The sequence below is a fragment of the Populus trichocarpa genome, chromosome 17 (genome assembly GCF_000002775.5).
Source record: "Populus trichocarpa isolate Nisqually-1 chromosome 17, P.trichocarpa_v4.1, whole genome shotgun sequence".
NCBI classification, from domain to species: Eukaryota; Viridiplantae; Streptophyta; class Magnoliopsida; order Malpighiales; family Salicaceae; genus Populus; species Populus trichocarpa.
The window spans coordinates 12,179,636-12,195,512 of NC_037301.2; the positions used below are offsets into that span (position 1 = coordinate 12,179,636).

At 34.9% G+C, this 15,877-nt stretch overlaps 1 protein-coding gene across 2 annotated transcripts; it reads right to left on the reverse strand.

Annotated features, from left to right (window-relative positions):
* Positions 1-6,783: 6,783 nt before the first annotated feature.
* Positions 6,784-15,343, reverse strand: LOC18099498 (RNA-binding KH domain-containing protein RCF3). 2 transcript variants are annotated; one of them, XM_006383397.3, is made up of 8 exons: positions 15,189-15,343; positions 14,367-15,019; positions 10,536-10,997; positions 10,178-10,423; positions 9,843-10,055; positions 9,123-9,178; positions 8,895-9,030; positions 6,784-7,582 (listed from the first exon to the last, which is right to left on the reverse strand). In XM_006383397.3, the coding sequence occupies exons 2-8, from the start codon at positions 14,994-14,996 to the stop codon at positions 7,133-7,135; spliced, it is 2,193 nt and encodes a 730-aa protein (XP_006383459.2). In that variant the 5' UTR covers positions 14,997-15,019; positions 15,189-15,343; the 3' UTR covers positions 6,784-7,132. The 2 variants fall into 2 exon arrangements, with proteins under 2 accessions (XP_006383459.2, XP_024444783.1); XM_024589015.2 differs by having other exon boundaries at positions 7,470-7,612.
* Between the last annotated feature and the right edge of the window lie 534 nt (positions 15,344-15,877).

Below are 15,877 nucleotides of genomic sequence, written 5' to 3' on the forward strand. Positions count from 1 at the left end.
TATTTTCTACTATGTTTATTAGATTTTTTTAAAAAATATATTTTAAAAAATTAATGACGGTTTTACCAACAGATTAAGTGTGTCGGTATATTCTAGAGAGTTGAAAAAAAGTGATATGTCATATTCACCGAGGGATATACCGATGAAATAAAGCAGGTAATTCTTTTTGTTTGGCGTGCTTTTTCCGTCTGTAAATTTATAAGTGATAAGTTTTCTTACGAACAGTAACTATTTGTGAACCCGCCAGTAAAAAATCATGCCAACAGAATTAGTATCTAACTACCGACAGAATATTCCGTCAATAAATTACGAAACTATGGTAGTGTCCTAATTTCTTGTTGAATGCTTGTTTATAGAAGTTGAAGCTTTGAGAGTTAAGACCGTGTATTAAACCTTGTAAAATGCTTTCTGTTGGGATTCTCTAACACTCTTACATCAAGACGCGAAGGATCATGAGTGCTTCTTGTTCAATCACGTGGGAATTAATTTATCATAATGGTCGACATTGTGATGGAAACTTTGTATTCTCACCATTTTAATTAGGTTATGCATCACTTTGCAGATCTTCCAAATCATTATTATTAATTAATTTAGAGGATGATCAAGAAAACCATGTCATGAAATCCCATTAATTAGGGGCATAATTAATTAACGGCTGACAATTATATTATATTATCCATGATTATCAAGTATCTTTAGGACAGCTATAAAATATCAATTGCCACCTTTTCACTTCTCTAATTAATGGCCCAATCTCCCTTGATAATCAATTCCTGCCTTCATAAGTGCTATATAAAATAAAATCCAAGCCATTCAAAATATTTGGGATCTTTTAGTGAATCTTACAACCTTCGAGCATGAGAGAAGGGTTGTTTGACCGATGCAAGAAGAGATCCTACCAATATCTGCTAAATCTATAAGATTTTTATTTCCGAAGAGTCTAAACTAAAGTTTTTTTAAAGTAATGTCTAGTTATTATCTTGTAATAAGAAAAAAATAGAGATAATAGAGACAAATTAATTAAGGTTAGTTGATGAGGTGCTTGTTAAATGGACATTAATTAACTGACCCAAACACCTCTTCAAGTTAATTATAATAATAATATTAGGCCTGTTAATTATAATTAATTAACGGCTGACAATTATATTATCCATGATTACAGCAAGATCTAAGATTTGTTAATTTTTAAAAACACACAAAACAACTACAAAAAAGCTGCAGGGAGACTTATAATTTGAATCTTATGCAAAAGATATATAATAAATGGCATCCAAATCTCAAAAAAATAGTTTAAATAGTTTGTCCTGGTCTTACTGATCTAGTGATAAAATTACAATATTGAAAAACAAATAGTACTATTTTAATAAACTTGCATAGTTATGATGAAAACAAATTTATTTGTATTTATTTCATTAATAATTATATGGCGTTAAGATATAAAAATGGTTTTACTTAAACAACTTATTATTTAAAAGTAGCAATATTATCATTTACTTAATTAAAATTTATGAAATATATATATGATATATATTCCATTGTTCACAAATAAAAAGAAGAAGAACAAGAACAAGAAGAAAATTAAGATCACAGACCACGTCTAATTGGAATGGTCCGAAGATGAATTATAGCATAAACTATAAGAATTAGGGTGATACGCAGCATTGTTCATGTGAAGAGTAAAGTAGCTGGATCTTTTTTTCATTTAAATTTTATTTTTATTGAATCTTTGATGAAATTATGTTTTAAATTATGGAAAAAATATGTTATTAAAAGAAAAGGAACCGAAATATAAAAAATAAAAAAATATATGGCTAACCCCAAGTTTATGACAATTTTTGTTTCAATAAAAAACTTTATTTTGTTTGTTTTTTACTCTCTAGATTAGAAAGGATAGAGAAACTTGCTGAAAAATAACAAACGAGAGAGAAAATAATTAGTTGTCATCATGATTTCGGCAATCAAAATATTCAATCGTGGTCTCGAAAAGATATTAACCAAAATATCCACTTAATATTAGCAAGTGTCTTTTACGACCCATCATTATTTTTTTTAATTTTATCCTGTTGTTTTTCTAATAGTACATATTTTTATTATTAATATAATTATATGTTGTTTGTTTGTATGTTTATTTATTTTATAACCTTTTTCCATGGAAATTTCAAGTTTACAAATGATGAAGTTGCCCACGTAATAACACATTGACAATGAAATTATCGATGGAAATGTCATAGTTTCAATAGAGTTAAGTTTCTAAAAATCTTAAATGGAAACACATGATTGATACGTGGTTAGGAAAGTTCAAGGTTAGTGTATAGTTAAAATGTTACCGACAGAATAGCCAACAAAACAAGAATCACGAATGAAAGATTTTTCAACGAACAAAAACAATTTGTGATCCCATCAGTATAAGTTAGGCTGATGGAATTAGTATCTAACTATTGATAGAATATTTCATCGGTATATTATAAAATTCTGTAGTGGAGTGCCATCAATTTCCTTCGAGAACTTCAAAAAAAAAAAACAAAAAATATATAAAAAAAAGTTATTTTATGAAAGATGAAAAGGATTGTGCATGTCTAATGTGTGGCCAAGTGCATGGTGACCTCTTAGAGCAAATTGCATAGTTTCGACTTGATATTATATCCATAAAAGTTCAAAGAGATGAACTTTGGTCGGCATCTTAATTTTTAGTTTTAAGCTCCCACTTACAGACTTACAGGCATCAATGATCAATCTATATTTCTTCTCAATTTGGTGTCTACGTACAAATTTCATGGACCACTTTCCATGCAACTTGCCGTGGTTTCTGCCTTTCATATCCCACTTTAATTGCTATCATATGCTAGCTTTGTAGCTAGGCTTGGCTTAGGCCAAGGGGTAGTGTATATTTTCCAGCTATCATTTCGAGTTTGAATTTTTTAAAAAGAAAAGGTGAGAAAGAAGTTCCTCATAAATTACTACAAAAATCGAATACGAATAACCTATTTAATATTCAAAAATTATTTTCTCATGAACACACTCGTATGAGTACAATTATTTTTCCCAGAAATATATTAATAGTTAAAAACAAAAGGTGGATAATTGGAATCTTCCCTTCCAAAACAATCAAATTTTTCAGATTTTCACTCGAGAAAACATATTAAAAAATAATATAAATTATATCTTAAAATTTCACCTAACTTAAATTATTAGATAGAAATAATTCTTTTACAGGTTATAACTCTTAACCCTTTATTCAGTCATCCCTTTATCAACTGTGTGAAGAAATTCAATGTCAAGTTATATTTATAATATAAAGTAATCATATTTATTTTAATGCACCTACGTAATAAAATTGATTAGCAAACTTGAATAACCCCACAACATAGAGGCTAGCTAGGGATTAGGCATGAATTAAAATCTTGACAAATGAAAAGCTAGTCGATCGAGACAAGAAGATCACAAAAAGATTATATTTAGTGGGTTAGCTTCTAAAATGGCTCAACCAACGTAGAGTTGTAGACTAAGTGCTATATATATATATATATCTAATTTAGGCTGTGCTTGATTTTATACTAAATTACATTATTGAATGTATTTTGTGGTTTTTATAGATTGGATGAGATCAAAAGTCAATGGATTAACATTCAATCTCATCGAGGTGGGGTGAAAAACTGTTAAGATAGGAAAATTCTTTAGAACTGGTTTCTTTATTCTACTTAAAAATTTAAGTTATTTTATAATATTCTAATTGTACTATATTTTAATATATATTTTTAAGTAAAAGTATTTTATATTTAAAATTTATGTAGATCCACAGTTGCCTTATACTTAATTTTATTAATTTAATAAAAAAAAAATATATATATATATATATATATATAATAAAATTTGATTCCATGATCATTAAAGTTATCATATCATATTATAGAATTATTTTAATTCAAAAATTTTAAAAATTAAATAATATCAATATCTCACTATTAATAGTCAACAATTTCTAACTTATCCTTCACTTTTTTTATCTAAATATAATCATTGGTCCCGTAAATTATTATTATTATTTTAAAATTTATTAAATTCCATCATTATATACACGCTTATTGGATATCTTTAACACTCTACCTTTCAACTATTTTCTTACATCATTAACACTTCATCGTTCAAAAAAAGCAAAGGACATTATCTTTTAGTGATAATTGCTAAATCATTTTATTCTATTTTTTCCGAATATTTTCTATTTAAACGTGTGTATTCATTTTTAATTTTTGTTATTTATTATTGCAAGCTCTGTGCTAGAAAAGTGTGATCAATTAAGTATTTTGGTTAATTTTAATTTAAGAATTGACGAGGTGTTTGCTAAATGGACAACTAAAAATTAAATATTTCCAAACATTTCTTTTGTTAAAAAATAATATAAATCATATCTTCAGAGTACCTCACCTAATAGTTTAACTTTTTGGATTGAATTGATTCTTTGACATAGTATCAGAACACAAGGTAGTCACGAGTTCGAATCTCATCATCTCTATATGTGTGATAAAAAAGAATGTGTTAGAGAATAATGTAAATCATATATTAAGAATCACCTAACAGCTTAAGCTTTTGGGTTGAATTGGTTCTTTGACATAAGTTAATTATAAAATCAGTGCATAAAATGGTTGATTTTTTTTTAATTTGAATACTTGTATTTATTTTCTATTAAAAGAAACTTTTGAATTGAATTGGTTCTTTAACACAAGTTAATTATAAAATCGGTGCATAAAATGGTTGATTTTTTTTTAATTTGAATACTTGTGTATTTCATTTATTTTCTATTAAAGTATTCTATCCTGTCAAGATTATATTAATTTGACTGCTCCTTTTATATCTTTTCATTTTTTCTTAATGTTTTGACTTTTTTATTGTAATCTTTTTCTTTAACTAGTGTATTAATTTTATAAATGAGATATTTCATGATGTGTCACATAAAGAGGATTAACTTTTTTCTTTTTTTTTTCCTTTTTGGATTAGCATCTCAACTCAACAAAAACTAAGCTTCAAAGCTCAAACCAAATGGGATCTGAACGTCCGTGGATGGATATTTTTCTTTCATTTTGGGTTATTTCTTCAGGGTTTTTTTTTAATGAAGTTTTTGGATATAGTTGAATATTTGATGTCGACACATGCTTGACCAATGAGCACAGTGAACCATGCTGGGTGGGAAGAAACAGTTGACTTTAATTTGCAAAGAAAGTCAAAGGGACACTGTTACATTACAGGAGACGGTCATTTTTGGAAAACACAGTTGAAAGGGATTCAACTGTACACAGCATTAGAAAATGTAGAAATGAGTTTAGAATTTATGGATATAATGGAAGTCATAAGTGTCTAGCTAGTTGCACCTTGTTTGATTCATTCAAGATATGATTATGACTGCATATTTTATGATATACTCCTTGTCTTGGTGTTGCTTTGTCTGATTCCTTCATGATATGATTGTCACTCTACTTATTTCTAGAGCCTTAGTTTCCATGGATGAGTTTGGTTTTTTGTGTTATCATCTATGTTTCGAATGATTTTTATAAAAAAATGTGATCGTAGAGAACCTTAATCTTGGTACGTGAAAAATAATTTTTTTAAAAAAAAAACAAGCCATTAAATAACTAATCCAGAGTTAATCCTTTTACAATCTAGGTTAACAGGCACCTTGATCACGAGTTGTATAGAGCTAGTAATCGAAAGTTTACATGCATTCGTTATATAATAGGAATGGAAAAGTTAAGGCAAGAAAAACCCATGAGAAATCTCAGGTGACAACCAGGCATCTGCATGACCCTCTCATGGTTCAAATTACACTGAATGATGCCCTTCGGAAAGTTTTATTTAGTGAATTCGAAGTGAAATGCTGACAGCACTCTCACCTCGATAGTTAGTGACACTTGTCATTGGACCGATGATATTGAGTCGAGGATATCACCAAATTTGATACCACAACAGCTCAGGACCAATTTCATGTCGACAGGTTTGGTTGCTTTGTTCTTATGGGTGCACTCAATTTGTTCCAAAGTCAATCAAACATGGCTCGTGATGCTTCCTGTTGTTGCTGTGTTCAGCTTTGAAGTGAAAAGATACAAGCACTGTAGCGTCATTCCTTGTGCGGGCAAACAAGAAGTATTTTTTTTCCATGGCACTCACTAGGTAGGGATTATAATGCAAACAAGATCAAATCTTCTTCTACATGGATCTCCACGATGTGTCTGGTCAAGTGGCCAAGTTGAAGGTGCACTTTATTGAGGATGTGAAATGACCATCTATTTGGAAATCTTTCTGGTTGCCGATGAGTAGTGGATACCAGACTCTTATCCATTTTTGTATTGCATGTGCAAAATGACCCAGGCCCAGGCTCTTGTCTGCTTTGCAATACAAGTTGAATAATCCCCTTACATACCGGGTCAACCATGGACTAGCACTGTGCTACCATTTGTCTGGCTGTGACGGTGCCTAGCAGGTGCAGACGTGCACTAGACTTGCTGGCATTTCTATCAAAACCTGGAACCTAGCCTACGCCTAGCATTCACAGGTTGTCTGCTTTGAAACTATGGATAAATATTGAGCTGTAAAGAAAGCTTGTGGGTTCCCTATTTCGGAGAGATCATATCAATCCATTCCGAAAATCTACTTTGCGTAATTTAGAAGAAACCTCGCTTTGTACAAAAAGCTTTCTGGTGCGCACAAACAGAGCTTAAATGCTGAAGAGATGGCTAGTAATCACATCACCCCTGGTTACCAAACCATCTGAATCTGAATTGTCGGTGCAAGTCATGGAATCAAAGCAGGGGTTTCATGGATTTCCCACAGATCTCTCGTCCTGAGCAGGTTTTAATCAGATCACAGACTATTTGATTGTCCATGTTAAAGAATAAAAATCCTGTCTGTTTCTCTAATCAGAAGTTAAGCACTCGGCACAGGCCAGCCAAAATTGAACCGCCGCTCCCCTAAAAATCCCCAAGATAATGTCCCAGCTAAAACAACCGCTGTGCATCCTGTCCTGCTGATAAGTTGATCTGCCGGTTGTAGTTAAGAAACCTTCCTTCTCTCCGATAGTAATTATTATAGTTAAGACACTAGATGACAATTTATGGTACAAAAATGGGCAAATCGAAGTCAGAACTCAATACTGGTAAGTGCCTTGCTGAGCACTGTTGTTGTAGGAGCTTGGTGGAGCATTGATATTTGTGTAGACACCTTGCTGAGCGGTCATGGAGTAGGGGCTTTGGTGTGCCCTCATATTTTGGTGCGGGCTCGGCTGAGCATTCATGTTTTGATAGGTGTTTTGCTGAGCATTCATGTTTTGGTAGGTGCTCTGCTGAGCACTGATGCTTTGGTAAGGGTCCTGCTGAGCACTCATGGCTTGGTAGGTATCTCGCTGAGGATTCATGCTTTGCTGGGCTGTTACATTGTTTTGGTAGGAACCCTGGTGGGCACTCATGTTCTGTCCACCAGAGGCCATGAAGCCTTGATAAAAACCTTGTCCAGCAATCAAATGCTCGGAAGATCCATGATTCTCAACTTCAGAACTACCATAATGAGGATCTTGAAGCTTTGCCCTTCTCCCAGCAAACTGCATTTTGTAGAAAGTGATTCAAGAATCCTTTGCAAAAATAAAATTTCACAAATGTTTGTTAGTGTACAGAGCAAACAAAATTTCATAATATACTTCAAAAATTCCAACTGTGAAGTTTAATTTTATCAAATGTTTCAATTATACTGTTTTGAAAGCACCAGACTCAAGCCATTATTCATAGTGAGTCCTCCTACTTGTGTATGGCAATGATAGTGCAAATTCCTTCAGGGGACGGATATTGTCAAGGGCAAGGCCAGCTCCAAGACCATTACTAAAATCAACATGTACCCACATGATCAAGCATGGATGACATGGACTACACGAGATTATACAATAATCTGGAAATTACAACTCAATCTGCAGAGATATAACTCTAGACTGGTGTAGTAGGCAACAGGCAGTTGTATTTGTTTGGACTATTTAGGATTTTTAGATGGTTTCCTAATGTCTCTTAAAAACTCTCCAAAAAACTCACTTTCCTCTAGATGATCTATTTGAATTCAGAAACATTTGGCATACAACTCAATAATTTTACCAGTGTCGTCAGTACTGACAGTAAATGGAGGCATAATTTGGTATCTAGACAAACATAAAGAGGTATGAGAGATTTGGAAAGTGACACTTCTCTTTTTTATCTGAGAAATTGTGCTAAATGCAATTAAAATTATACATGCAAATACTATCTTAATGATTTGAAATATATTTGGTATCTAGACAGACGGATGGTACCTCAATTGTGTGTGTCTGTGTGGAGAGAGAAAAGGCCATTATAAGAAGGGAGACAGCCAATAAAAGGCAGAATGAAGGAGAATTCTTAAGAGGAAGATTTTAGGAGCTCTTAGAATGGGCGGTACTTTTTCATTGGTCGGAAGCTATAAATCAGCAAATTGGGTTGTGATTACTGAATTCAAAAGGCAGTAAAGCATGGACTAGTTGCCAATGTCAGCTATTGATATGTCAAGTGATTTATATTTATGTTGATCTGGTCTGCCGTGTCCCTGGCTGATGCAACCACTTAGTGGCGTCATCAATCATCTAGCATCCAATCATTGATGAACTATACAAGAACAGTTCGTAAACTCTTATTGAAGGAAAAGCAGTTCCAAAACTCAATTACACAATTTGAAAAGCAAGGGAAATATTTGTGGTTGTCTCAATAGTGTGTGTGTGTGTGTGTGTGTGTGTGTGTGTGTGTGTGTCATACCTCCCATGGGAGCAAATGAACCGAGAATTATATCAGACAAGAAGTCCAACATCTCAACAATTTTCAATGCTTCTGCTAAACCACAAGGGCATGATATAAACATACCTCATCAGTAATTGAAACATCACGCCCTCCAGATCGCATAACAGAATTCATTCCATTAAGTGAGTTATTGGCCTCCAAAACACGGTTCATACTACGAGAGTTATCAGCCTCCAAAACACGGTTCATACTTGGGTATCTGAAATTAGGAGAATAAAAAAGAACTCGCATTATTATTCAAAAACTCACGTGTACTTGCAAAAAAAAATTATAAATATATATCATCAATACCCCATAGCAGCTGGAGGAACTGAATAGCTCTGAGGCTCATGATCACGTCTTCCACCCTTCAGAAAAGCATAAAGAATAGGTATTATGACTGGGTCATATCTTGACATAAAAATAATAAAACGTTAAAAACAGACTGCTCAAGAATCCTAATTAAGCATCTAAAAAACCAAACCATTAACTAGTAGTATATTCTGCTATGTGTATTTATTATGCGTATAAGTGAAAAGCAAACTCAGGTACAAGCAATAGGCATGATTTTTGGAATTCTTCATGAGAAAAGAGTAGCGAAGGCGAAATGGCAAACCATCTATATATTGAAGAGAAACAAACATTATGTGTTTGTACCTGCGTTTCGCCCACATTAGAGACACACACATGGAGCATATGCTTGACTTGCAGCAGAAAGAAGAAGAATTATGTTTAGTCAGATCAAACACTTGTCACTGTGACATATATAGATCAATTTGTGGTCTCAATGCAGACATTCCTAATTACCACATGGAACTGCAGCGTATGTTCAACCAAGATATTGTCTCAATTCAATTAAATCACTACAGAAAACGAATCTAAAAATACAAGTTATTGCCCAGAGCGCGGTAGAAATACAATAACTCCCAACAAGAACAGTCTATAACCCTTGTTAATGAGTTTATCACAAACACTAAGCCGGTAAGTTACGCAGTAAACATAAAAACTGCATGAACATGTAACAGAAATTACCCTGAGCGGTTCATATCCACCAGAGCTGCTAGCTGCCATCATACCAGATGGTTGGGGTCCTCTTCCTGGTAAGTTTCGTGCCGGCCCAAAGCCTGGGACAGGTCCAGCAGGCCCAGGTTCTGTTCCAGCATTTGCATCACGCAAAGTTCTTGCTCTGAGTCTGGATGCAATCTCTGCCAAAGCATCTTTAGCAACACCATAATTTCCAGATATCTGAAAAAACCAGTTCGAAATTTAGCTCAAGTAATAGCCAAGCTCCAAGGATATGGGGAAAACATCACAGAATCATCAGTTAAGACATTAAAATCAGCAAAAGATACATTCAACCACATCACCTGTACAAGCTCTTCATCATCAGATGCACATTTAGGCTTATCATTTTTGGGGTAAACACGAATGTCTGCCTGCAATCTCCTTCTCATTTCATTGATAACCTGACCTCCTTGTCCAAGGATGCAGCCAACCTTACTTGAAGGAACCAGAAGTCTAGTAATTATCATACCTTTTTCAGAAAAGTCACTTGTTTTATCCTGAAGCTGAAGAATTGCATCAATGGTTTGGGATCTCGGATTCCAGAGACCCTGAAAATATCAGTACAATGCTGTTGTTAATGTATATCAGTAATATACAAATCTGCAGGCACTGCCAAACCTTAGGCATACAAAGAAATAGTGATGTTTAAAGCAGCTAGACCTCAAAAGCAGAGACACGAATTGCACGTTCTTCTGACTCCGCTGAAGCATCCTCAACATGAATACTAGCTCCTGTCTCCTGCTGTACAATCTTAACATTAGAGCCTCCTTTCCCAATTACCCCACCAATCTTCCCAGTAGAGCACAAAATTTTCATTGAGAACTCAGCTGAAGGCTCCCTGCCATGTCCAGGAGGAACACCATTGAAACCACCTGGCCCAAATTCTGAAGGGTGATTCCCATATTCCCCCATCCATGGCATACTGTGGGGAGTGGAGTTACGATGAGGCCACATTGGATTTCCTGGTGGAAGCATGTTTGCCATGGAATCACTAGGAGGATGAAAAGTTCGACCACCATAAGGCATAGGAACACTTGGCAGTTTGTCCTTGCGCGGATTCTGATGCAATAGAATGGATATTTCATAAAGAGCCCTCTTTGCCACAGCTGGTTTTCCAGAGATCTGAAATATAGCTTTTGAAATTATACTTAGTAGGGAATTGCAAAAATAATCCACCTTTTTTCATAGATGAATGAAGTGGGGGAAATCCACATGCAACATTTCATAAACATGAACTTGGAAATGTTACAAAAACAAAAAAGGCAAGGCAAACAGGCACAATGCCATGGGTTCCATAATAGAACGTCATAACATAAGAAATAATCATGCGGCAATCAAACTCATTTTTGTGTCTCCATGCACACCAGTGCAAATGATGATGCTTTTGCATACAAATGCTCAAAAGCAGTAAGCTCACACAATCATCAAATAATATTCAACAAGTAATGAGGTATAATCAGATTCACACTATGATGGAAAAAGTTTACTGTTTGTAATATAAATGCTAAAGTTACACCCTCCTCAGCTTCCGCTTCAGTGCAATGCAATCAACACACACCATACCACCACATGCCTTCAACTAAGCAGCAGTTTAAAGGTCCAGGATGTATTAGGGCCAACAGTATGTGATACACAACAATCTAACTCAGGCTAGATGTTAACAACTAAGACCCTTGGTAATAACAGCAACAATCTGTTTGAAAATGTTGCCAACTTAAAGCTCAATAAAAGGTACTAGATATACTACCCCGGCCAGATAATCGTTAGTTATAGAGAAATATTAAAATGTCTCAGGGAAAAACCAACAGGAGGAAAGTCTACCATGGTAATGGACATTGGTCATAGGAGGTTAAGCCTTCCAGAAAGGCAAGACAGCCAATCCTAGCAATGAAATGACCATCTTAAACTCCATCAGACAAAATCTTAGTCATCAAATTCAACCTGAACGAGACCCCCAAAAGCAGGTTATGCAATTAAACTAACGATTTAATGAATCTAAGAATTACGTGTCGCTATCATTATGACCAATCTTATTGTGCTGTTTCATACTGCACAACAAAGGACATTTTTTTAGATTGAACCAGTTAAAAAGAGAAAAGGAGTAGCACACTTGCTCCCATAAATATGCAAGACTATCCACCACTTTTCTGACAGGATTTGATATAGTATCAAAAAATAGCTTCAAAATTAAAAATCTCAATAAAGTGCAGTGGGGGTAAGGGTGTAACCCAGTCACAGTAACAATCATAAGAAAATACGTAGTTGGTAAGTAAATTGTCGAAGCATATGATAATAGCATAGCAGACTATATGATGGGACCATGGCATAGCTCTGTCCTACCCCTAACCCATCGCTAAAAACTCCCCATGTGTAACTCTTCCTTTTCAGGGGTGAGGAGGTAAAACTTCTAATCTGGGTGGTGGTCACTAAATGGAGAAAGAGAACCTAATATAATGAATAGCTTATCTACTAATGTCAGGGAAAACCCCATCCATCTTATATTAAAGACACAATAAAGAATATGAGACAACACATAAGAAACATAAAATAAATACCAAAGAAAAAAGGGAAAGAGGTCAAAATACAAAACTAAATGCCCTTCATAAATGTTATTAATTCCCTAGCTATGCCAGTCTTCCTGCTTTAAATATAAAAATATGGTGAGGAAAGGTCACTCCACCCACCTCTTCTGCATGTCTGGCCTCATCCTTCAAACTTCCATGACCAACAAAATGCTAGGATCTTCTTGCAGGGGCATACTCATTTCAGTATGTATCTCTGAAACTCAAACTTGAAACTATAACCTTCCTTCCAATATAAAGAACATTCAGTCAAGCAAATCAGTTGATCTGTATTGGAAAAATCATTGTCACATCTTTGAGGAAAGTTCATGGTGATCACATATGTCAACTGCTCATGAGAAGTGAGCAAACAGTTGAAGAAGACCCATCTTACTAAGAGGACCTGCATTCCACCATGCTGATTCACAAGGCGGAACTCAAGTAAGAAATCTAGCAGTGCTTTGAAATCAGTAGAAAGCATAAAGATGTCAATGCCAAAGGTAGCCAAACAACGTTAACATATCCACTTAGGTAACGAGTCGACTACAGTACAATCCATTGGACAATAGGGTCATATCAAAAATCAATTGATCACTTTCAGATCATTTATGCGACTTCAATCAACCCACAATCTTCCACATAAGACATTCGTCTACTTGATCTAATAATACTACTTTATTCAACTATTGGCACATGCATTAAAAGAATTCCAATAATCCTAAAGGCCTTCTGGTGAAGTTTTTCTAAGTCCTTGGGTTGTTGAGCATCTCAATTAGCTTTACTCGTGTAGAAAAAAGCACTGAGGGTCAATATCTCACGAGCCAGTGAAAGAATATTTCCATATCCCATCTCATGTAATCAATTATAAACTCAAGTGTTTGCTGGCACTTCTTAAACCCATCATACTGCAGTTACCATCAAAGGTTGCAGAGGCAAAAGGACATTTTGCAAACCAAGGTATTTCTTCTCGGATGCCATTTCATACTCAAATTATAAGAAAGACCAGACTGCAATTGGAAGAGCTGCATTAATGTTTTACCAGCGAAATCACAAACTTGAGATATAATGCAGTAGAAAAGGTTAAAGCTGCATCCTCAGCATTTCTTAACTAAAAAGAGCAGGCTTTGCAATTGTTCCTAATGATACTAAAAGTGAAACTTGATATGACTGGGCTCAGTACATCGCAAGCCCAAAATTAGTTAAGCGTTCAGAACCGAACCACAGGCAAGTAAGTCTCCAGAAGGCACAGCCAGAAATCCTAAACATAGGAAAGAAAGCACTCCCTAATGGGTCTTCACCTTAGCAATTAATTTACTGAAGCAATGATAGTCAAGTGATAGAACAGTAGGTACTTTATATTCCACCATGTCAAGATGTTCTGATTTTTTGTTATCTTGGCTCACTGACTACTTGAACTCTAAGGACCAAGAGCCCAAATAATAACAGCATTTGTCAAAAAGAAGGAACAAAAGAATCAGAACATCTTCCCCTGTTGAACATCCACGCAAAATAACAAAAAATCTTCTCTGACATGCATATAACACATTGCAACCTTTGATACATCCAAGAATGCAATACCATAAATGTCATGACAAATCTTTATTGCAATCTCATGATGAAAATCAAATTAATACTTTAAAAAAGGTTCAAGAAAAATTACAATTCTCAAGCAATGCTAACTTAAAGCACAAGAGAGAGATCATGATTATCATCTTATATGTCAAATGCACAAACATGATGAATCCATATTACATAACGCCAACAAACGACTTTGGTATCTGAACTACTTAAGAATCTAGTAGACCAAAAAGGCCAACATAATAACTATAATTCAGTTACTAGGGGAAAGAATTGGAATAAAAGAAAATAAAATGCAGCGAGCCTCATGTTCAGTAAAACTCAATGTAGCAAAGAGAGCAACATATATTACCTGGACCAATTCATCAGTATCCATAGCACATGAAGGGAGATGATCAGCAGGAAGAACACGTATGTTCGCACCAGTCTCACTTCTTAATCTCTGAATAACATCTCCCCGTTTTCCCAAAACACAACCTACCATGTTGTTTGGAACAAGAAGTCTCGCGGTGACAACATTGTTGTCATTATCATCATCCGACGCCATCCCACCAAAAAGATCCTCCTCAACAATCCGGTCATGAACTTTCAAAAGCGCATCCTGGGCAGCACAATGTGGCTCAAAGGCCTCCTGCTGTCCATTCCCCGCAGGCAAACCTTCATCGCCATCCATTTTCCTCGGAGGCTTATCAGAAGAACTATAAATAATAATCACTCTCTCATCCGAACCCTGAACAGAATCAGCCACTGTAATTTTCGATTGCGTCTCTTCTCTTAGAGCTTTCACTATATTCCCACCCTTTCCAATAACACCCCCAATTTTTCTCGAAGGACAGAGTATCCTATAAACAGTATCACCATCACCTGAACATTCTTCGCCGTGAGAGTCGCTCCATTTTCCTTTCCTACTACTGCTCACTCCTTTCCGTTTAAAAAGATTGTTTCCCGGTTTCTTGAAATATTTCCGCCTATTCCCATCCATTCTTCCACAAAATAATTAAAATCCTGCAGTAACAAATGCATTGAGTACGAAAATTACGTAAGAAAACATAAATGATTAATTAGAATCAGGATTTAAACATAATAACTGGTAATTAGAGAATTAAGTAAGAAATCAGAAAATTAGGGTTTTGGAGTGTGAGAAGGAGGAGGCGAAGGAGAGAGGCGCACGTACCTGAGGGTGAGAGAGAGAGTTACTGAGAGAATATTCGAATATGAGAGAGAGGGGGGGGTTGAAGCAAATTGCAGCTAAGTAGAGATGGCAGTGGAAGGTTCCATGGAGGGGGAAGAGAGGGAGGGGTTGCAGGAAGAAAAAGAAGGCTTTGTAAATGTCTGGTTTTCTTTCTTCGATTTTGTTTTCTCTAAGTTGGGTGTTGGTATGGTGTGGGCCGGCCCATGACCCAGACCATGAGATAAATTTAGTTGCATGTTCTCATTAGGGTTTGAGCCCACTTAGTTTCTTTCAATTTACAGATATCTAGCGTCAACTTTCTCCTCACGGACAGGCTGTTCCTTTTAAAGGATTTATTAAAAACATTTCCTTTATGTATTCCTCTTCTCTACTAAAACAACTGCCATTCTTTATGGAGTTTTATGGAGTTGTTCATATTTTTTTTTTAATTTTATCTTTATATTTTTTAAATATTTATTCTTGAACTTGTCAGATCAACTTCCACATTGATTAGTTTTAAACTTAAGCTAGGTAGGAAAATGGGTCAAGAAGATTTTTCTGTCAGTTTCATTATTTTTTTCTCAGTTTTATTTTAATATTTTTTTTACCAATTGGTCGAGTTGTTTTTAGATTAGTTAGGTCGACTGAGTCACGTCAAGATAACTTCCACGCGGTTTAGTTTAAAATTCAAG

Bases quoted from the DNA above. Each gene is read 5' to 3' on its own strand.
- LOC18099498 (XM_006383397.3), bottom strand. From the start codon at position 14,996: ATGGATGGGAATAGGCGGAAATATTTCAAGAAACCGGGAAACAATCTT. The intron at 10,998-14,366 runs GTAATATATGTT...GCTATATTTCAG, and splicing joins ATACTGATGAATTGGTCCAG to ATCTCTGGAAAACCAGCTGT. The intron at 7,583-8,894 runs GTATGTTTATAT...TACAAAATGCAG, and splicing joins ATGTTTCAATTACTGATGAG to TTTGCTGGGAGAAGGGCAAA.